The sequence below is a fragment of the Pelodiscus sinensis genome, chromosome 17 (assembly GCF_049634645.1).
Source record: "Pelodiscus sinensis isolate JC-2024 chromosome 17, ASM4963464v1, whole genome shotgun sequence".
NCBI lineage: Eukaryota > Metazoa > Chordata > Testudines > Trionychidae > Pelodiscus > Pelodiscus sinensis.
In genome coordinates this window covers 32,853,663-32,876,476 of record NC_134727.1, presented here as the reverse complement: position 1 = coordinate 32,876,476, position 22,814 = coordinate 32,853,663, and the positions used below count along the sequence as shown (strand labels likewise).

The window sequence follows — 22,814 nt, the reverse complement described above, 5'->3', positions numbered from 1 at the left end:
TATCTCTGGTCCCCTTCAGCAACAGAAGTAGTAGGCAGGGCCAAAGCAACATGCTCTGTGACCCTATTTAGCTTATTACCCAGCAGATAAGGCAGGAACAGCACCCAGGTCTGCTGATTGCCAACCCAGTGCCTTCTCCACTAGCCCACGAGCCCTCTGTTGTGAGTGCCACTGATAGGTCTTCTGTGTGGTTATCATCGCCACAAGCTAGTTATATTCTGTTGGCTGCAACTAGTAAGATGTTTTTATTCTCCCCTGATTATCACTCCCTGGTTCTGTTGCAGTAACATTGATTGTTTTTATGAAAGTGGAAGCGGGGAACAAGTTGGCTGCCTAGCACTTCATTAAAGCCCCATTTCAACCTGAGGTCAAAACGTGGATAGTCACGCTAAAGTCTTGCAAACCCAATAATAAGAGATTCTAGGTTTTTTCTCTCTCTCTCTTTTTCTCCATCTCCCAAAAGGAAAGGCTGAGTCACATTGGGCCTGAAGAATTTGTGCAGGCGTTTGTACACAAAGACTCATTGGACAGCACAAAGGTAGGTTGTATCACCATGGAAAATCTCTCTCCTGCAATTGTTTGGTTTGTTCTAGATAAACTCATTTGAGGGAGATGGGTAAAACTAACAATGATTGGGGAATGTGTGGGTTAGGGCCACATTACAGGCCGAGCACTCACTTAGGACTTGTCTTCAGAGCCAGGCTACATCCTTGATGAGTGTGGTGTGGACTCCACTTTAAGTCAGTGTAACTTATATCGCTCGGGGGGGGGGTGGCTTTTTGACACCTCTGAGCGATGTAACTTATATCAACTTAAATAGTAGTGTAGACAAACCCATAGTCTATTGATGCAGTGAGGAGGGAGTTCATGGTCAAGATTCTTATTGGTGGGTCATTGCCTTTGAAATTCCCCCCTGTTTGAAATATGTCCGAGTCTTAGATTGGCCACCTTCAGAAACCACAAGATATGCAGCCCCGTGGTGGTCGGGCCACTAGCTGTGTCTCCTCATATCTCTTGTAGAATGTGGCCAGACATCATGTTAATGAATGGGTCTGTTACAAGTGAGTGTAATCAGTGTCCTCCTTCACTTCCTCCTCCTTTTCTTCTTCTTCTTCATCTCCTCGTCTTCCTCCTTCTTCTCCTCCACTTCCTCCTCCTTTTCCTTCTTCTTCTCCCCTTCCTCCTCCTTAATTTCCTCCTCCTTTTCTTCTTCTTCATCTCCTCGTCTTCCTCCTTCTTCTCCTCTTCCTTCTCCTCCACTTCCTCCTCCTTTTCCTTCTTCTTCTCCCCTTCCTCCTCCTTCATGTCCTCCTCCTTTTCTTCTTCTTCATCTCCTCATCTTCCTCCTTCTTCTCCTCCACTTCCTCCTCCTTTTCCTTCTTCTTCTCCCCTTACTCCTCCTTCATTTCCTCCTCCTATTCTTCTTCTTCTTCTCCTCCCCTTCCTCCTCCTCTCCTCCACATCACAGCTTGGAGCCCACAGGATCCCAAAGGACAGTAGGAAATGGCATGCAGTATTGGTACCTTAGGTCCTGATCCAGAGCCCACTGAAATCATTGAGACTCTTCCCACTAACTTCTGTGGGGTTTGGATCAGGGAGAGTGCATTGATAGAGCTGCTGATGCAGCCTTAATAAGGAAAGTAGCTTCAATGTCACAGAGCAGTCGTTGAGAAATGTTTCCATCCGACCGCTACACAAAAAAGACAAGAGAAGAGAAGGCTAAATCTTGCTGTCAGCATCACATGGGGGGTCCTGTTGAGTTCACTGCTCTCCCACACACAGAATTTTGCCCTTCAATATTGGAAATAGCGGGAGACGATCTGTTTTTAATGTTGGCCAGAGAATGGGCATCCAGTTAATTTATAATGCAACTCCAGTGGATAACGGTGGATAACAGCAATTCATCCTACCCTCAATGAAGTAAAAAGGAATGTTAACCTGGGTTTCCGAGGGAGCAGCCTTGTGTAAAATTATTGCTTTGGTACTATAAGCACGAATAGCATCCTTCATACGCATAGAGGTGCCGTGGTGTCAGAGAGGCATCAGAACACTATGAACAGTAAAAGATTCTGCAAAAATGAGTTCACAAAATTGCCTGATTGCACTTAGAAGTGTCTTAAGGGGACTTTTGTAATGGAAAAATTACTGCCAGAACTTTCGATTAATGGGGAAATGACATCGGCTACACGCATGGGCAAAAATGGAGCTAGTCAAAGCGGATTCAAAATCCTCTGGGAATTCTCTTCTGTCCTGGGTAGCTCTCGTAACTCTCCTGTCTCCAAGGAAGTTTTGCCAGTCCCTATCTGCCAGCGCCTGAGAGTGAGACTAAAAATTATTACATTTAGCAACTTCTGTCTACAAGTCTCTGCCAGTATTTAATGACAAGCAAAATGCAAAAATCGCAGTTGAGTCAGGGGCCTGTGCATTGCATGGCTTTTCCCGAAACATTGGCTCATCAATGGGATCTAGTTCTTATCGCATAAACATGTTAAAACCCTAAACTACCCTTTACTTGGGTCTAGTTGTAGTGACAGGCCTAAGTGACACTGGGCAGGAGAACCACCCCATCCTGGCCCCAAACAAAATTTAAAAGGAAAAACCTATTAGCGTGTACTCATGTATCTGCCTGTCTTCTAACTCTGTGGGTATCATATTGCAGGGATGGCCTGTCATAGTCGGGGTTACAGGTTGCTTGCAGCAGCAGGGGTCTGCTCTCAGTGACCCTTCCAGAACTGTGTCCTATGTTTCTATGCACAGGGGCAGATTAGGGTTTTGTGGAGCCCTGTGACGGATCAAGTTGGGGCTCTCCCCACCCCTTCTGCCAGCAGCCCCTGGCATTCCCGGGGAGCAGAGTCTGAGCACCAGGCACTGGGCTTGGCTAAAGCCCAGATCTCCTGTTTTGAAGACAGCAGCTTGTTTATGAGGGGTGTGACTGAAAATGGACATGTGCATGCAATAGTTTAGGTTGCTACACAATGTTCCCTCTAATTTTTTTCCATTCATGTGTGGAATAAATGTTATGTGCACCGTGGCATGTGTGGATGTGCACCACCAGGAGAAACACATGCTGCCAGCTGTGGGCACTTCGCTAATCAGCTGGTGGCATTTGAATCTCTCCTGGGTAGCCACCCAAGTGCCTACCTTTCAGGGAACACTGTTACTGAGTAAAATTAAAAAGAGAAAGGGATGAAAGGAGGGGAGTGAATTTCAGTGGAGAGAGGTTTAGAAGAATGAGGGGTGGAATGCGGGAATGTGTGAACTTCAATTGGATGAAGCAACAGAGGGAAAGAACACCAAGGGGAACGAGGAAACATTCAGCAATAAATTAAAGTATTCCCAAGGGCTTTGCTTGTCATTTAGCATGAAATACAACTGGAGTTTAAAATAAAAAGCCAACGTGGAGGAACAATGACATGCAAAGAGTAATTAAGGATAAGAAGCAAATGCAACAAAACATCAGGTACAGGAGACAGGGAAGGTTACGGAGTGGAGGCCAGAGTGTTGGGGAACAGTGCACGTAATGGCCTAGTAGAGAATCCAGATGAACTGTATCCAGTGCTTTTCTTCTGATGGTACAGCGTGGAATGACGTACCGTCACCTGTTTTCCCAACCCACAGTAAAGGAATGGGATTTCCCCCGCGCGTACTGGCACTTGTTTTGCTGGGGTAGCTTGGTTCCTGATGGAAGTCTGATCGGGATGTGCGGTGTTTTTTGTTTTTTTTTCTGTCTCCCAGCATGACGCTTTGGCTCTTAAAGGGGCTGCTACATCATTTTGGGCCCCAGTGCGTGGTTTTTTGTTTTTGTTTTGTTTTGCTCAACAAGTTTGCCCCAGAGTACCGGCACCTTTTTCTTACCAAAAAAGCACTGACTGTATCAATAGGCAAAAATAATGCTCAAGAGATGGTTTTTATCTCAAGATAAATACAAAGGGAGTAAACAGTTATTGCAGTGGTTCTCAAACTTTTGTATTAGTGACTCCTTTCACATAGCATAGTGCAACCCCCGCCCCGTATTAAAAACACTTCTATGTGTTTAATACCATAATAAATGCTGGAGGCAAAGAGGGCCTTGGAATGGAGGCTAACAGTTTGTGCTTCCCATGTAATAACCTTACAACCCTTTGAGGGGTTCCAACCAGTGTTCCCTGTAAGCTGTGTGCTTGTGCAACTACTCAGGAGAGACTCCAATGCCGTCCAGCTGGTTAACAGAGCGCTTACAGCTAGGTTTGTGTTTCTCCTGGTGGTGCACATTCATCAGTGCACATAACAAAATTTATTCTACACATGGATGGAAAAGATTAGAGGGGACATTGGTCCCAGCCCCCAGTTTGAGAACCCCTGAACTATTGGCTATACATATCCTTTAAATACCAATTCATACATTGAGGTGGTATTGTATAAGCCCCAGTTTTGTAGTGCTTAATGACATAATGAGAAAACAACTAGGAGAGCCCTGTTATCCTGAAGCATAACTGAGTTGAAAGAATTATCTTCACTTAGGGTATGTCTACACTACAGAGTTAGTTCAAACTAACGGACGTTAGTTCGAACTAACTTTCATAGGCGCTACACTAGCTCTCCGTTAGTTCGAACTAACTTTCCTAGGCGCTACACTAGCGCTCCGTTAGTTCGAACTTAATTCGAACTAACGGAGCGCTTAGTTCGAACTAGGAAAACCTCATTTTACGAGGATTAAGCCTAGTTTGAACTAGCTAGTTCGAATTAAGGGGTGTTTAGACCCTTAATTCGAACTAGTGGGAGGCTAGCCCTCCCCAGGTTTCCCTGGTGGCCACTCTGGCCAACACCAGGGAAACTCTATTGCTCCCCTCCCAGCCCCGGACCCTTTAAAGGGGCACGGGCTGGCTACGGTGCCCGTGCCAGGTGCAAGCCTGCCAGCACCCAGCCAGCAGACCCTGCACCTGGCACGGCTCGAGCCAGCCACCCGATGCCCCCCAGCCCTCCCCCTCTTCCCGGGACCAGGCTGGCGACTCCCGGGAGCTTGCCCGGGACCGCAAGAGGCGGGCACCCACCTGGACTAGTGCGGACATCGTGGACCTCGTCCACGATCTCCACACTAGGCACAGGAAAGTGGCCGTCTAGGGCAGGAGAGCTGCCAGCCTGGCCACCCAGGAGCAGGTGTGCATGAAAATCAAGGGGGTCCACTGAGACCCCCGACCCTGAGCCCTGAGCTTACAATGGCCGTCCTGGGTCAGACCAAAGGTCCATCTAGCCCCGTAGCCTGTCTGCCGACAGCGACCAACCCTAGGGACCTTGGAGGGGATGAACCGAAGACAGTGACCAAGCCATTTGTCTCGTGCCATCCCTCTCCAGCCTTCCACAAACGTTGGGCAGGGACACTACTCCTACCCCCTGGCTAATACCACTCCATGGACCCAACCTCCATGACTTGATCTCACGTCCCTTTAAACTCTGTTCTAGTTGTAGCCTTCACAGCCTCCTGCAGAAAGGAGTTCCACAGGTTGACTCTCTGTTTTGTGAAGAACAACTTTCTGTTACTAGTTTGAAGCCTGCTACCCATTCCTTTCCTTTGGTGTCCTCTAGTCCTTCTTTATGGGAACTAATGAAGAACTTTTCTGGATGCACCCTCTCCACCCCACTCCTGCTTTTAGAGACCTCTATCCTGTCCCCCCTCCGTCTCCTCTTTTCTAAGCTGAAAAGTCCCAGTCTCTTTAGCCTCTCTTCATATGGGACCTGTTCCCAACCCCTGATCATTGTAGTTGCCCTCCCCTTTCCCAGCCTCTCTCTTCCCCTCTCCCACCTCCTTTTCCCAGTCTCCCCCAGTTTTGTTCAATAAAGACAGATTCCATTTTTGAACACAATTGTCCTTTATTTTGTACATCAAGAAAAGGGGCTAGGGAAGGGTAAGTGGAAGGAGGTGAGGGAGGAATGGGGTACGCGCCCCCGATGGGGAGGACTGGGCTGGCTCTGCGGGCTTCTGGGGGTGGAAGCTCTCCTGCAGCCCCCCAATTGCCCCCTCTCCCCAGATGGCAGCCTGCGGCAAGTGCTGCCGGGCTGATGGCTGAGTGCTGTGATGTGCCCAGTGTAGGTACTCCGGGCAATCCAAGCCAGGACTGCTTTGCAAGCAGGGCAGCCCTGAGAACTGTCTGTCCGGGGTGGGGGTCGGGTCCCTTTAAGCGCAGCCCTCGGCTAGCCTGAGACAGCATCTCCACGCTCTAAGTCCTCCTCTGATGCCCTGCCGGCACTGCTTCCGGCCATCCTTAACCCCGCTTCAGGGTCCACTTAATGTGGACATGCTAGTTTGAATTAGCAAAATGCTAATTCGAACTAGTTTTTAGTTCTAGACGCGTTAGTTCGAATTAGCTTAGTTTGAATTAACTAATTCGAACTAAGTTAGTTCGAATTAGTGCTGTAGTGTAGACATACCCTTACTGGGTAAGGGACTAGTGAATGAGGTGACAACTGACTGAAAAATTTTGCACAAAACGTGAAACTAACACATTTTGGGCTCAAACCTACGCAATGCTGAGTTTACACTCTGCATGCCTGAAGAAAGGAGATGGGGGTAGGAAAGGTGGGTCTAAGCCCCTTTGCTCCACTTGATCCTGGATTGATCTGAGACCCTCGGAGAAATTGAGAGCAGCCTAAAGACTGCTCTATGTTGGACCAGTTGTGTAGGACCTGGCAGTGCCCTGTGCACTGTGTCCTGCCCCTCCCTCTCTTTCATGGAGTGAGAGCAAAGCAGATTATAGAGCCCTGTTTGGAGATGCTCCATTAAGGGAGCTTTGGTTTGACCCCTTAAACCTTTCTCCACTTCTGTTACATGATCTGCTAATTAACGGTAGTATGTAATGCATCTATCTCACAGGGCTTTGTGAGGCTTCATATATATTAAGTACTTCGAGATCTGCAGCTAGAAGAGATTCTAGAAGTGCTAAATACTGTTATTTATAAAACTTAGAGAAAGAAAAACTTCTACTGAAAACTTTAAGTTTGGTAAATTTCTGACCAATCTGGCACAAAGCTGTCTTGTGTGGTAAGCTTTGAAGGAGGAAGCCTTCGTCCAAACCAAAAGCTGGGTTTGGGTTTTTTGTTTTCTTTTTTGAATGAATGCAAGCATTTGTATGAATCTTAAAGTTTTGAAAAAATGAGTTTTACACAAGCATTTCCATTTGCTTCCTACGCTGCTCCATATTGCACTTGAGTTCCAAAAGTGAGACTGTCCATGGGGTTTCTCCACAAAAGGCCCAGTTTTCAGAAGGGCCCGAAGAGATTTGTTAATGTGGGTTAAGAATAGCCACAAGGAATAATAATAAAAAAAGGAATGAATGTAAACTGTTTTGTAAAAGTATGTGGTGGTGTATGTCTCTTGTTGCTGTTTACTCTGGAGGCACCTTTGATAGATTGCTTCATTTCTTTTATTCCTTGGTATTTATATTCCATTTTTAAAACAAATAGAAATGTCAGCCCTGCAAAGAAAGTCCCTGAAGTATAAAGTATAAAGTCCCTGGCCAATAAAGAAAAGTTATTTATTAGTTCCCTAAATAGAAGAACTAGAGGACACCAAATGAAATTAATGGGTAGCAGGTTTAAAACTAATAAAAGAAAGTTCTTCTTCACACAGCATGTAGTCAACCTGTGGAACTCCTTGCCAGAGGAGGCTGTGAAGGCTAGGACTACAATAGAGTTTAAAGAGAAGCTAGATAATTTAATGGAGGTTAGGTCCATAAAAGGCTATTAGCCAGGGGATAAAATGGTGTCCTTGGCCTCTGTTTGTCAGAGGCTGGAGAGAGATGGCAGGAGACAAATCGCTTGATCATTGTCTTCCGTCCACCCTCTCTGGGGCACCTGGTGCTGGCCACTGTCGGTAGACAGGATACTGGGCTAGAAGGACCTTTGGTCTGACCCAGTACGGCCGTTCTTATGTTCTTATGTAAGTACAGGAAAGTGATTTCTATTTCTAAACTCTTTTGGATCCAAAATTCTAGATCAAGATTTTCTCTGTTGGAAGCGCCTTGGGCATTATAGTAGGCCAGTGGTCATCAACTGGTCGATCGCGATCAGCTGGTAGATCCTGGGGATTCTCCCAGTTGTTGCAGTCGGCACATGGCAGGCTCCCTGCCTTCCCTGGCCCCAGGAGTGGCCAGTGTAGCCCAGTGTTTGTGGAGAAGGGGAGCAGAGAAAAGGATGGCCGTACAGCCGTGTGGCTGTGAGGAGCTGCCAGCAGGGGGCGCTGGCTCCCAGACACAGCAGCACTTCCATTCTCTCCTTCGGCCACAGCATCTCCTGGGAGCCAAGCCCTGCGAATCAGCAGATACCAATGTCTGTCCGCAAGTAGACATTTGTACCCCCTCCTGCATACCCCCTCCTGCATCCAAACTCCCTCCTGCAGCACAATCACCTCCCCGAGCCAGCATCCATATCCCCTTCTGCAACCCAACACCCTTCAGAGCCAGCACACATGCCCCCTCCTGTACTCCAATCCCCCGCCCGCACCTCATCCCCCACCCTAACCCCCTCCTAGAGCCAGCACACATACCCCCTTCTGTACCCCAAGCACCTGCTCCAGCACTGACTTCCAGCTGAATCTGAACCCATACCCTTTCCTGCACCCCATACCACCTTCTGAACCCCAACCTTCTGTCCCAGCCCAGTAAAAGTGAGTGCGGGTGGGGGAGAGCAAGCGACAGAAAGGGGGGGATGGAGTGAGCAGGGCGGGGCTTCGGGGGATGTACAGGATAGATCTTGGGCTGCCCTTAAATTCTTCATCGTGGGCATGAAAAGGTTGGGGGACACAATATTAGGCTCTTTTCCTGTGAAAACTCATTGAGCAAACGTCTAAGTTGAGCAACTTTCCGTGCCGTGAGTAGTCCCATAGCCCTCTGCATGCATCACGTTTTGCTTCCGATAGACAAGCACTGTCTGTTGACTTTCTTACTGATATTTGCTTAAGACTGCATTGGTGTGGGAAATGATCCTCTTTAATAACATAAAAACTCAGTATCCACCAATACCCTCTAGTGGCCGCTGACAGATGTACAGATAAACCAGAGAGCGAGCAGTGGGTTTCAAACTTTTTTTTCCTCACGACCCAATTGAAGAAAATCCATGATGCCCGTGACCCAACATAATTCCATCTTTTGACTAGCGTGTGGACTCTGGGGTGGGGTGGGAATGATGGGCTTGAGGTGCAGGAGGGGGCTCAGAGCTGAGGCAAAGGATTGGGGGTTCAGGTTGGGCACAGGCGTACCTCCAGAGACTCACAGTCAGCCGAGCAGCTGACAGGATTCTAAGGCTCCTTTCTGCCTGTGCTGGCACTTCAGAAACACCAGTAGCCGATGTGAGTCCTAGGCAGAGGAGCGCAAGCTGCTCTGCATGCTTCTCTCACACACAGGCATAATCCTCCCCAGCTACCATTGGCCTGGAATCAGCTAGTGCTCAGGGGGAGGACAGTGCATAGAGCCCCATGCTCCCCCCGTATAGGAGTGGGACCCACTGCTCACCACTTTTGGGGTACAGTGCAGTCCATAGTGCCAGGACAGGCAGGAAGCCTGCCTTAGCAACCCCTACTGCACCTGGACACCCTACAGCAAAGTGATCCTGTACCTGGCATTCCACGACCCAGTTGCAACCCGTACTTTGGAAATCACTGATACAGAGACGAGTGAGTCCTAAAAGGGAAATTCCCAAACTTGATTACAGTTGGATTTTCTAAGGGGACTTCAGTTTTCAAAATTCCAGGAACAGATCCTCATCTGAGCTTGGTCCTGCCTTGAGGGCGGGGGGCTGGACTCGATGACCTCTTGAGGTCCCTTCCAGTCCTATTATTCTATGATTCTATGATCTGGTATAAACTGTTTTAGCTCCACTGAAGACAACAGACGCATTGAAGTCAGCAGAAGTAGGACAGTTTACATTGGCTAAGGATCTGTCCCTAATCCTAAAGAATAGTGATAGAAATGTAGCCGTGTTAGTCTGGGGTAGTTGAAGCAAAATGCAGGACAATGTAGCACTTATAAAAGTATCTCACCCATTACCAAGACAGTTTCCCCAATTATCACCTCTAATACCATTAACTCACAAACATCCCACTCTCCCTACCTCTAATATCAATTCACAGACACTTACCTTCCTTCCTCCCCCCCCCCCCCCACACCCCCGCTCCTGTTCTGCAATGTGATTTGTCCTTTTCATATTTGTTCATTTTTTTTAATTGTATCCTTTGGTATATATGGTTGTGACTACTTTCTTCCACTATTTGATCTGAGGAAGTGGGTCTGGCCCACGAAAGCTCATCATCTAATAAACCATCTTGTTAGTCTTTATAGTGCTACATTGTCCTGCATTTTGCTAATCCTAAAGAGACTGTACTCTGAAAAATAGACACTATAGCTAATAACTTTTGCTGAGTAAACTTCCCTTGGATCAAATGACCTGTTTCAAGGCAACTTACAAAATAGAATCAGGTCGGCTGAGAAGACATTCCAAACAGGCAAGGGAATAAGAGAAGGAAAGAAACCATTATTTTCCAAGCAGAGGTGAACCTAACTGTCTTTTCTTTTGCAAATTCATTTTTAAATTCAGTATTACCAACTTAGAACTGAATAAGGATCTTAACTGGTTAACTCATTACAAAGGCAATTTCCCCACTCTTGATATCCACATTCCCATATCAACTGCTATGAATGAACCTCTTCCACTCTGTCTTGATTAGCTTCATTTACACAAGTACCCATGCCTCTGTAAACTCCACTCCAATTCATCTGATGAAGTGGGTTTTACCCACCAAAGCGTATGTCCTAATCAATCTATTAGTCTCTAAGGTGCCACAGACTCCTTGTTGTTTTTGTCATTTCTTTTGCTCGCTCTTGTTTTTATTAACTGAGTTGGAGAGTCTTCTTGTCCAGGAAAAAAGCTGTGGGCAATTGCATTTTCTGAGCTATGGGAAGTGGTGAAATTAAAGGAACAAACTGTATATGTTCTGGAATGTTTTGCTTGTTTAGACTAATACAGTTCTTTACATACTGCGATACCGTGGCAGTTAATATTCTAGTGAACAAGGATCAACATAAACTGGGTAGCATTTGTTGTAGGCAAAACAAGACTGTTCTCTGTAGATTGATTGGATTTGTATAAAGCAACTCGTTTTAATCCTGCGCATCTGCCACTACCAATCTATAAACTCACTTTCTTAACTTCATCCTTCATGCACAAACCAAGGTGTGCACGTGGGTGTGTGAGAGAGATTTGTGGCCAAACAGTGGCAACTTTGTATAACATATATCTTATCTATATTTTGCATGAGTATCTTGTTTGTTATGACATTCAGTGCTTTTCTTTTTTCACCCTTGTTTCAATGAGCAGAAAAAGACTAGTAACCTAGAGGCCTATGTGAAATGGTTCAATAGACTCTGCTATCTGGTGGCAACAGAAATTTGCATGGTAAGTGAAAAGTGCATGGCAGTATTTTATCACATGCCTAATGTGCCAGTTTGTGATGGTACATAAATGAGCAATGCATGGGATTTATTGTCTATGGCCCAGGTAAGTTGTTCATATACATTTTGATAACATTGTGCTCCCAGAACCACCCTGGTAAATTACAATCATAGAGCAAAACAGCTGGCATGGAGGGAAAAGGTGGCAGGAAAGGAGAGGGAGCCTGGTAATGCAGCGAGTGAAAAATAACCCTTTCTGTTGAAGCAGAGAGTGAGTAGCAAGTGTGGCATTGTAGAATAATGAACTCTGCAGGGGAATAGACTCTCCTGGTCTCATTCAGGTTCATTTTATTTTTACTCCATTGAAAAGATGCCAGTGGAGAAAGAAAAGCAGAAAAATCTTTATCTTCGGTCTTCCTAATGCTTTTAATCTGTATGTGTCTGGATCCCAAATGAGCCTGCTCCAATCTTCTACTTATTATAAACTAAAGAGTGAAACATGAAGAGATAAGAACTGCCATAACCTTCTTTCTCTGCTCCCCGCCCCTCTTGTTATCTTCTCCCCTTGAAACCGCTTTCTTCCTTTTCCCTGTCACTTGTCCTCTTTTGCCTCCTCTCTCCCACCTCACCTTAACCCCTCTTCTATCTTTTCTGGTTTATTCCCTGCACAATCCAGGCATGTTCTGGTGTTTTCTAGGCTCGAAAAAGGCAACCTTGACCCCTTCCTATCATGCAGACTTCTGCCCCATTTCCCTTCACCTTTCATCTCTATACTCATTAAACATGCTGATCTGCATTCTTGACTCTCTGCCCTGGCTACACCTTGGATCTTTGCTGGTCTGGCTCTGCCCTTTCCACTCTCCTGAATCTGCTCTCACCAGAGTCTCCAGTGTCCTCCTGGCCAGATCTCATATGTCTTTTACTCCAGCTGCATCTTCTTGGACCTCTTTTCTGCCTTCGAATCTGTAAATCAGACTCCCTTTTCTGCAATGGTGGCCTGCCTTGGGTTTTGTGATCCTGTCTTGGTTCCCCTCCTACCACTCTGGCTGTTTCTCCTGCATCTCTTTTGGTGGGTGGCTCACCACACTCATTCTCCATGAGGATCTCCCCAGAATCTCTCCTAGGATCTTTCCTCTTCCCTCTCTGTGCCCTGTCTCTGGGCAGTCTCATCCCAATGCAAACCTGATGAGGAGCTGAACAACAATGACCAACCGTGCCACAGCTCACAGTTACCATTGTGTTATTGTTTGTGTCTTTCACACCGTTCTTTGACGCACTGCCTCTCGCTGCACATGGAATGTATATGCAATGCTCCTATGAAGCATGATTGATATGATTTAATTTGGATATTGTAAACACCCCAAATGTTTTACCTGTTTTAAAAATGCAGAGGAAATGTCATGGAGGAAAGGGGGAAGAAACACGGAACCTTTCACCTCAATGTTGCCAGGTTGAATTGCTAGTGACTCCTGAATTATATACCATCTTCTGATGGTTTGATGACCTTGTTGAAAAGAATATGGGGGTCTCATTCTAGTTACCACTGGCCATGTGTCTCTAAACCCTGCTTCACCACCCAGATTAACTTGGATTGGCAATGCTCATGGGAAGTCTCAATAGAAAGTCCAAGCTGAATGATGTTTGAACACTTTGTCTCCTCCTTGGGTGTGGTCCTTCCAAGTCAGTGCTGAGGCAAGTGCTCGGAGACTGTGGTGGTGAGCGTGATATACAAGAGGAGAAGAGAAACAGAGAAATTAGCAGCCAGAATGTGGGGAAGCCTGTACTATTCTCATCAGTGCTGGTTTGTGGATTAACAACTTCCCTCCTCTTTTCTGTGACCTTTTCATCAGCAGTAAATTCAGAACAGGAGAAAAGGTTTTTAAATACATTGTAAGAAAAAGTCACCATCAAATGAAAGTACAGTTGTTCTAGAAGACGGAGAACTCCTCTAGCCTCACTAAAGTCAATGGTAAAATACCCACTAGATTTCCATGCAGCCAGGAGTTCACCCATACTATCTGATCATTGTTTTTAACCTGGTAGCATTAAAGCTTTGGAACAATCCTTCCCTGCAGTCAGCAGTCTCTAGATGTTGGCTTTCTGCTTCAGTGCCAGGCCAGTGGTTGAATAAACCACCTTAGGAAGATTTGGGTTGGCTGCATCTGTGAAGAAAGCTTTGATTCTGGAGACTGCCAGTCACCTATCGTGTCATCCAAACTGCTTGAAAAAAATATCAGGCAATAACTGGGCTTTTTAAAAAACACTCAGGTGCTTGAGTTGTAAAATTAGGATTTCCCTGGGTAGGGCACATGGGCGATGGATGAAGGTAGGGCTGAGGGAGGCAAACCCCACCCCTTTGGCACAGGTCCTGCCCCCAGCACCACAGGGAGAGCGAGCGGTGCATGGCCCCAGCCTCCTTGGCCCCAGAGCATGAACAGAGCAGCAACACTCCACCACTAGTACTCCTACATTAGGCATTCTGGGGGTGGAGTGTGGGCGGGGCCATGCCTGGTGGTTTGGGAAGGCAATGCCTTCCCCTGCCTATGATACCCGCCGCCCCTGCTAGGCACCAAAGCCTGGCATTGACTATGATTTTGCATGTGCTTGTTGTGATGAGTTATTTATTTTATTTGCAGCCTGCGAAAAAGAAACAGCGAGCGCAAGTCATAGAGTTCTTCATTGATGTTGCCCGAGAATGCTTTAACATAGGGAATTTTAATTCACTGATGGCAATCATATGTAAGTATGGTAGATGCTTCAAAATGGAAATGTTCTGGTTGGCATAATGGCTGTAAAAAGTACATCTGTATCCTCACTCTTTCCCCGTCTTCTGATTTCCTTGTAGCGGGAATGAACATGAGCCCCGTCTCCAGGTTAAAGAAGACCTGGTCAAAAGTGAAAACCGCCAAATTTTTTATTCTTGAGGTAAAAAAAATAGAAGCTTTGTTATTAGTATTAATCAAATGTATTCAGGTGCATGATATTAAATAGAGGATCTTCATAGACTTAGGGGTCACAGTTTCTCCGGAGAGGCACACGCGAGCAGAAATGTACCAACAGAAGGTGTGAAATAGCTACCAAGCAGAGAGCAGCTGGAGCACCTGAGGTACAGTCTTGGATAGAATGTGCCAAAAAGTGGGTGTGATAAGAATGAAAGCCATTATAAAGGATTGCTCAAGAATCTGATCCTGCTGTCAGATAAATCAGTGGCAAATCTCCCACTGCAGGATCATGCCATGGTGCTCTGTGTACGGCCAGGTCTACACTAGACCCAGAAGGTCGGCTTAAGGTACCCAACTCCAGATAGGTAAATAATGTAACCGGAGTCAACATACCTTATGCCAAGCTTGGCACCGTCTTCAGAGTGGGAGGTAGATGGGAGAAAAGCTCCCATTGGTTTCCCTTACTTCTCATGAATGCAAAGAGTACCGGTGCCAATTGGGGGTACCCTCAGCGTTCCATTTAGTGGGTCTCTACTAGACCCGCTAAATCGAACGCCAGAAGATCGATATCTGGCGCAGCAAGTGGTGTTGTGTCCTCTGGCAACTAAAGCAAGTTATTCCATCTCAGAGGTGGTGTAAGCAAGAAATAAAGGGGCATGCAATTCTATAACAGCCCCCCAACAGTCCATGTGCCAGTGCATTGCAGCAGGGGAGTACCCTGATGCCAGCCAGAATTCAGCCTGATATAAACTGGGCATAATTTTGCACTACCTCTTCAAGCATTATTTTCCATTGGGGAGCATTTGGCCTGATATCTGTATCATATGTACAATGATACGGTGATAGCTACCCCATTTAGGCCACCTATTTCAAATAAAATTATATGCATTTAAAAATGAAAATCAAAGATACAAACAACCACAATCTGTACATGTAGTTTTTCAGCTGTTCTAAGGGTCACCCTTATAAGGAATTTGGTGCAATTATGTCTCTCCTGAGAATATCTGTGTGGCCCCTGTCCAGGGCCCTGGAACAATAGGAGAAACTGTCATCAGAGAATCCAGCTCTCCCACACTGCCACATCATGGTGACTTTTATTAATCTAAAATTGCATCTGGATGCCTTGATGAATAAGCATTAAGCCAGATAAACGAGACAAGAAAATAATGACAAAGGTGTCCAACATGGAGTAAGATCTCCATTACTTGCAACTTGGTTTTAAATGATGAGAAAAAAAAATCCAAATCCTTTCTGATTATCTATATGGCAATTGTCTCATTTTGCACCTAGCATCAGATGGACCCTACTGGCAATTTTTATAACTACAGAACTGCGTTGCGAGGGGCTGCCCATCGATCTCTCACTGCACACAGCAACAGGGAGAAGGTAGGTCTGTCCCCGTCTTGTGGTCTTGTTTATTTTGGGAGGGGAAGATGATTAAAGATGGTGGTGAATCACAGGAATTCTCAGCGTGCGCTTAGGATAAATCCCATCAGCATGAGCCTATGCACCATTTAAAGCTCACTTCAGACCTCAAAATAGTACTTAAGTGATCCATTGGACTTTTGTTGCCTCTCCTGTCCAATTGTGACAGCCATCTCCACATCCCTTGAAAATTCACTTAGGGCTTATCTGCAGAGGGAAATTGACCAGCTTTGAAGCAATGTAACTATCCTAGAATAAAGGTCCATGCAGGGGAGTTAGGCCAGTGCAGCTACAGTGCAATAGTTAGGCCAAGTCTACCCTAGACCCAGCCACTCGGCTTAAGGTACACAATGCCAACTACATAGAATACATAGCTGCAGTCGGCTTACCTTAAGCCAAGCTTGGCAGCAGGAGGCCAATGGGAGTATTCCTGTCAGTTTTCCTTAGTCCTAGCAAAAGCAGGAGTACTGGATGCTGGTGCTCTCTGAGTTCAATTTAGTGTGTCTTAACTAGACCGGCTCAATCAAACTCCGGAAGATCGAGTGTGGCAGCAGCGATCTTCTGTTTAGGGTAGACAAGGCCTTAGTCTACTTTATCTATACTAGTCAGTTTCCCTATGATGTCTGTCTTGTGTAGCGGCTGATTTGAGACAGTGAGCAAAAGGTGTTACTCCTTAGAGGGGAGTGAATGGCACTTAATTAATAGCAAGTGCGATTGTGTTGCTCAAAGCACTGTAGGCAAGTCTGGAGTAAATCATGTATAGCAAACCTACAGCTTGATTCCACCTGAGATACAACTGATTTAACTCATTGTCACCCATTCTATTAAGAGAGAACTGCCCCCCTGGTATCTTAGAGCACATCTCCTGTGCTGAATGAAAAGAATGGAAGGGTTTCCTAATATTAAATCAAAGAGAATACTGCCTAGATTTGAATGCCCAATGTGCATTTGTCAGAGGAAGGTACATTTGAATAACACATTCCTTGTTTGGGAGTGAATGACATTTGAGGATAATGAAATATGAGTGTGTTGTGATTTCAAAATTATTTTCTTCTATCAGCTCTCTTCAGATACGATAACAGAGAGCTATTGTGGTATGAGCATCACTGTGTTCTTCCGGTTGTCTTTGTTTTTTTTCCACATTCGCTCTAATTTTTATTTTGTTAATAAATGTTGTGATAGCACATTGTTATAAACAGAGAAAAACTGTCTGGGTGCAGCAAAGCAGATGCTGCATTCACGAGCATCATGTGAAATTCAATATTCATTGCTAGAAGAACCGGGTTAGATTCTGATCTCACGTCTCTGCAAATCTGATGGAACTTCCAATAGAGTTGCTCAAGATTTACACTGAAATGAGTTCAGAATCTGTTCCCCGGGCTGCCATTGTTGTAATGGAAATATGCAGAGTTGTTTGGAAAAGCAATACACTGCTGCGAGAAGAGCTGATGAATCGGGTATTAATGAAGAGTAAAGAAATTCCTTGAACAAGCTCACGCATGCTTCATCTAGAACCTGACATTTTGAGATGCTTATGTGATCTATTCCTCTGATGACAATCACATGTATGCAAGCTGCTGCTTTATTACATTACCTTTATTCCTGTGGAATTTCTCTACCACATTCCTCTTTATGCTTATTTAAGACCCAGGGCAAGGAGGTTAGTAGATTGCTAAGAATCTATTTTACTGGGGGAAGGGGTTTCTATTTCTTTGTGTGCATAACATATTAATTTAAGAAAGTGTTGATACACAAGGCTCAGTGGCTTATCATTGCTGGGTACATTAAAATCCCACATGTGGCACAGCACATAATTCAAACCCCTGATCTTCCTGGTTTCATCGCTCATTATCAGCGAGCTGTCTGATCAGGTGTTATATTGTATTGTCATTGGATCAGATTCATGTATGATCTCAGCCTATAGAAAGTGTTATAGGATTTTTGGCAGTCTTTTAGCAAAGCTCACTTCTTGGAACAACAGAAACCTTTCCTGTTTTCAAATTGGACCGTATGCTGTATAATGTTTTTTTCCCAATTACATGCGGAATAAAGAGGAAAGGGGGTTATATTTCCTATGTTTGCTGCTATAGACTGTGGAAGAAACTCTGTTTGGGAGCGGTGGGAAAAACATGGTGGCTGTGTCTACATTGGCACCCCTTTCCGGAAAAGGGATGCTAATGAGACACTTCGGAATTGCAAATGCTGCGGGGGATTTAAATATCCCCCATGGCATTTGCATGAACATGGCTGCCGCTTTTTTACGGCTCGGGGTTTTGCTGGAGAAAAGCGCCAGTCTAGACGGGATCTTGTGGAAAATAAATCCTTTTCCGTAAGATCCCTTTTCCGGAATAATCCTCTTTTCTCCCTTTTTACTTTCAAGTAGGAATAAGGGATCTTCCGGGAAAGGGCTTATTTTCCGCAAGATCCCGTCTAGACTGGCGCTTTTCTCCAGCAAAACCCCGAGCCGGAAAAAAGTGGCAGCCATGTTCATGCAAATGCCGCGGGGGATATTTAAATCCCCCGCAGCATTTGCAATTCCGAAGTGTCTCATTCGCATCCCTTTTCTGGAAAGGGGTGCCAGTGTAGACACAGCTGGTATGTTCTGGAGGGCTGTATAGAATCACAGAAAGTAGAGCTGGAAGGGACCTCAAGAGGTCATCAAGTCCAGTCCCCTGCCCCCACCGCAGGACCAAGCACTGTCTAGATCATCCCTGACAGGTGTCTGTCTAACCTGCTCTTAAATACACCAGTGTTGGAGATTCCACAACCCCCCTAGGCAATTTATTCCAGTGTTTAAACACCCTGACAGTTAAGAAGTTTTTCCTAATGTCCAACCTAAACCTCCCTTGCTGCAATTTGAGCCCATTGCTTCTTGTCCTATTCTCAGAGGCCAAGGAGAATGATTTTTCTCCCTCCTACAGATAAACAGTATCAAATACCAAAGTGTTCCTAAATAAATAGGTCCTGGGAACATGGTGGAGAGTTTAAAAAGGGAAGCTTTATGAATTTTGATGGGCAGTTTGTCTGATGAACAGAAGATGGCAGGGAGAAAGCACAGAGGAGCCTGAGAGAAAAGGGGTCAAGAGAGTGGTGTTACTGGGAGAAAAAAGATAGGAAGTTGACAGCTTGGGTCTGATGTGGGGCTAACTCAGGGATGGGCAATAAGTGGCCTGTGGGTTGGACCTGGATCACCAAGGTTAGGTCCTGATGGACCGCTAGACTTTTTATTTCCCAGCGTGTCTGCAGCTCCTGTTGGCTGTTCCTGGCCAACAGGAGCTGCGAGCAGGTAAATAAACCATCTGGCAGCCCACCAGGGGCTAACATTGGTGAACTGCATCCAGCCCGTGGACCACTTATTACCCACCCTTGGGCTAACTGGTAAAGAGCCTTAAAGGCAAAGTAGTAGGGACTGATGCATTGGAGGAGAAGCCAATGGAAAACTGCAAAGAGAAGAGCAATGTCTGCTCTGACCACGTTGTCTGGAGTTAGACAACATGAGCCAAGTCCGTATACAAGCCAGTTATCAATAATCCTCTTTTCTCCCTTTTTATTTTCACTGATTCCTTTATCCTCTGCACCCAGTTTGTGTCATTGCCCTGTCCAGGACGTGGCCTTACTTAGATACCTTTGCCGTTGAATTCATTGTAAAAACAAATGAATTTTGGGAATGATTTAACAAATAATCAAATTCCTACAAATCATGTGATCTGTTGAGTTTGGGATTTAGTTTGCAGCCTTATTCTTTGCAGAATGTCTCAAACCACAGACTTGCCAGAAGCCGGGATTGGGCGACAGAAGAGGGATCACTTGATGATTCCCTGTTCTGTTCATTCGCTCTGAAGCACCTGACTTTGGCCACTGTTGGAAGACAAGACACGGGGCCAGATGGGCCTTCGGTCTGACCCAGTATGGCCGTTCTTATGTCAAGGGAGAGTGACCAACTGCCTGATGGGATAAGCTACCATGGATTCTGCCTTGGTTGGAGGGGTTTCCATTTGCTGCCATTTTCTTCAAGGCGTGGTATGGCTCTCTCACCTCTCTCTGTCTCGTTACCTCACTGCGTGGAATATCTTTGGCTGTTCTCTCTGGCGCCCGTTACCATACCAAAGTGCCCCTCAGAACCTCACAGCCTTTAATGTATTTCTCCTCACAACACCTCGACGAGCTGGGGAGGCTCATTTTATAGGTGAGGTGTGGATGCAAAGAAAGACGAAGCGACTCGCCTAAGGTCACCCTGGAAGCTTGTGGTGGGGCCAAGAACTGAATCTGGGGCTCCCCAGACTGTGCTTTTTCTTTTTTAAGTGCCGTATCTTGCTGCTTCTGTCTCCTCCACGTGGGTCAGCGTCTCAGTGTGCTGAGCATTCTGCTTCTTGCTACTGCCTCGTTTCCATGGCATCGGGCCGCATGATCGTTATTGGCTGATGCGCAGCGTGAGGAATCTGCGTGCGTGTCAACGCTGCTCATATCTACAGGCTTTAGCCTCTCCGGGGCACCTGGTCAAGCAGCCGAATGAGCACTCGATTGAAAATGGCAGAAGGGTTTTAAAGGACACAACGGCTTCTGCTCCATGGAACTGACATTTCACCATCAGCGGCATCAGACGTTCTCTCTCCTTGTTTCCTTTGGGTCGATTTCTTGGCTGCTGAATTGATGTTGCCTGATTTTGGCTAACAGAGTGCAGGTTGGACCTCCCTCGTCCAGCACTCTCGGGACCTGACTGGTCCTAGAGGAGGGATTTGGCTGGACCAGGGGAGGTTGTTTCTGGCCCTCTGGCCACTGCTCTACCCTTAGCCTGGCTCTGCTCCTGGCCTTGCCTCCCAGACAGCTCCCCACCTTCCACCTGCCCTACCCATGGTTCTGCCGCTAGGGCTCCTGGCCCCACCAGTCTTCCTGTGGCAGCCTGTGGTCCTGCCACCAGGGCTCCTGGTCCCACCACAGCAGACCACAGCCTTGCCACCAGGGCTCCTGGCCCTGCCACGGCAGACCACTGCTCCACTGGAGGTCACTGGCATTGCAACCGGACTCCTGCAGCAGGGCTTCCAGCTGCTGGTCCCCCTGCAGCCAGCCTGGCTGGGTTCCCACCCCCTCAGGGCTCCTGCATCTGACCCGCCACAAGGACTGTCTGATTCAGCAATATCCATCATCCTGCCAGACCTGGAGGCTACGTTTACACTGGCAGCTTCTTGCAGAAGAACAGCTGTTCTTCCACAAAAACTTGTTGGCTGTCTATACTGCATGAGCATTCTTCCAGAAGTACATTTACAGTACAGCGTTGTAAAACAGGGCTTCTTCCGGAAGAGTTATTCCTCTCCCCACGAGGAATAAGCCCTCTTGCGCAAAAGCTTTTCCAGAAGAGGCCAGTGTAGACAGACAACATGAATTTCTTGCGCAAGAAGCCCCTATGGTTAAAATGGCCATCAGTGCTTTCTTGCACAAGAGAGCATCTACACTGCCATGGATGCTCTTGTGCAAAAGCACATGGCAGTGTAGACGCGCTCTTGTGGAAGAGTTTTTGCACAAGAACTCTTCCAGAAAAGAGTTCTTGCGCAAGAAGCTGCCAATGTAGCCATAGCCTGGATATTGCTGGACCAGAGAGTCCTGCTTGAGAGAGGTCTGACCTGTAGTTAGAAGTGAAGCAAGAGGGCCAAATAGCCTCCTTGGCGTGAAATGGGGTGCAGCTTGGCCAGGGTTGGGGGAGGCAGGCTACTCTTCAGAGTGTGGATGCTGCCCACACCTGCAGCCCGACTGACCATGCCCAGCATCACCTGGCCTGCTGGCCTGCCGTCTACCTTCCTTGCAAGGATTCTTCCTGGCTCTTGCATGGATGCAATGAGGGAAAAGTGCTTCCTGTACCCTCTTGCCTCCATCCCCTCAGGCTCAACCGGAAGTTAGCCCAGTGTCTTGTTACATTGACCCAACTATCTTCTCCAGGCGTAAATGTGTTTATTTACAGTATTTTGTGTTGGCTTAGGCATGAGTAGGCTTGAAATAAGTGTATGCTAATGTGACTCTTAAAGCCCTGATTCCCAGGCTAATTCTCAGAGTTAATAGACACAACCCCCTCACACTTCCCAGGGCAGAGTGACAGGTCATGTGAGAATGAAGGGTTTGTATGCCGTGCAGAGTTCAAAGGGGGATGTTTGTGAGAAATTAACTCTACTTTCATGGATGCCATCAGCTGATCTGTGCCGTCCCCAGGATCAAGCTGTTCCACAGGGAATCACCCTTTTGCGTTGCTGATGTTTGTCTCAATTGCTTTGAAATGTTGGACTGTGCACAGCGTAACGCTGTGTATGTTGTTGCTATCTGATATCATGGGGAAGTGCTTGCCTGATTTCATTAACTTTGTTCTTTCTGAAGGAAGCGATTGTCTCTCTTTCTCTCCCTAAGGGCACGTGGGTGGATTAGATGGTTGTGGGGGAGGGGAATCAAAAGGGAATGAAATGTGAATTTCTGGCTCTTGCCCAAGTTCTGTGCTAGTTAAGTGGCTGGATAATAATCTGTCTTAAAAATATGACTCTCCAGTTTATTTGCTTTCATTATAAAGATTCTGAAGCTCAAACACACAGGGTGATATGTTTGTATTGGGGACATTATTAGTTGCTCAAAAACAAAAAACAAAGTAGAAAAAAACAGTAAGGCTATGTCTACACAGCAGCGATATTTCAGAATAGCTGACATTATTCCAAAATAACATAGTCCGCATCTACACTACAAGCCCTTTATTTCAAAATAAAGTCAAGCTGGAGGACTTCTTACTCTGACTCATCATTTCACAAGGAGTAAGGGAAGTTGAAGGAAGAGTGTTCTTCCTTTGACTTCCTGCTGTGTAGATAGCGCCAAAAGCCAAATTAAGCTATTTCGACTTCAGCTATACAGTTGACGTAGCTGGAGTGGTGTAGCGTATTCAACTTTATCCCTGCAGTGAAGACGTACCCTAAAAGTCCTAGCGAGAACTAGAGATCTTGGTCACTTCCAGGTGGTGATCTAAGTGATTTATTTCCATTCCAAATAGACACATTTCAACAGC

At 46.2% G+C, this 22,814-nt stretch overlaps 1 protein-coding gene across 2 annotated transcripts in view; it reads left to right on the top strand.

The window, feature by feature from the left end:
• Positions 1–22,814, top strand: part of RASGEF1C (RasGEF domain family member 1C) — a 134,383-nt gene that overhangs the window by 91,207 nt on the left and 20,362 nt on the right. For both annotated transcript variants that reach the window (XM_075900487.1, XM_075900485.1), the window contains exons 6-10: positions 464–538; positions 11,344–11,421; positions 14,054–14,156; positions 14,263–14,342; positions 15,650–15,745. In XM_075900487.1, coding sequence (XP_075756602.1) covers positions 464–538; positions 11,344–11,421; positions 14,054–14,156; positions 14,263–14,342; positions 15,650–15,745 — 432 coding nt within the window. The remainder of the gene's footprint in view (positions 1–463; positions 539–11,343; positions 11,422–14,053; positions 14,157–14,262; positions 14,343–15,649; positions 15,746–22,814) is intronic.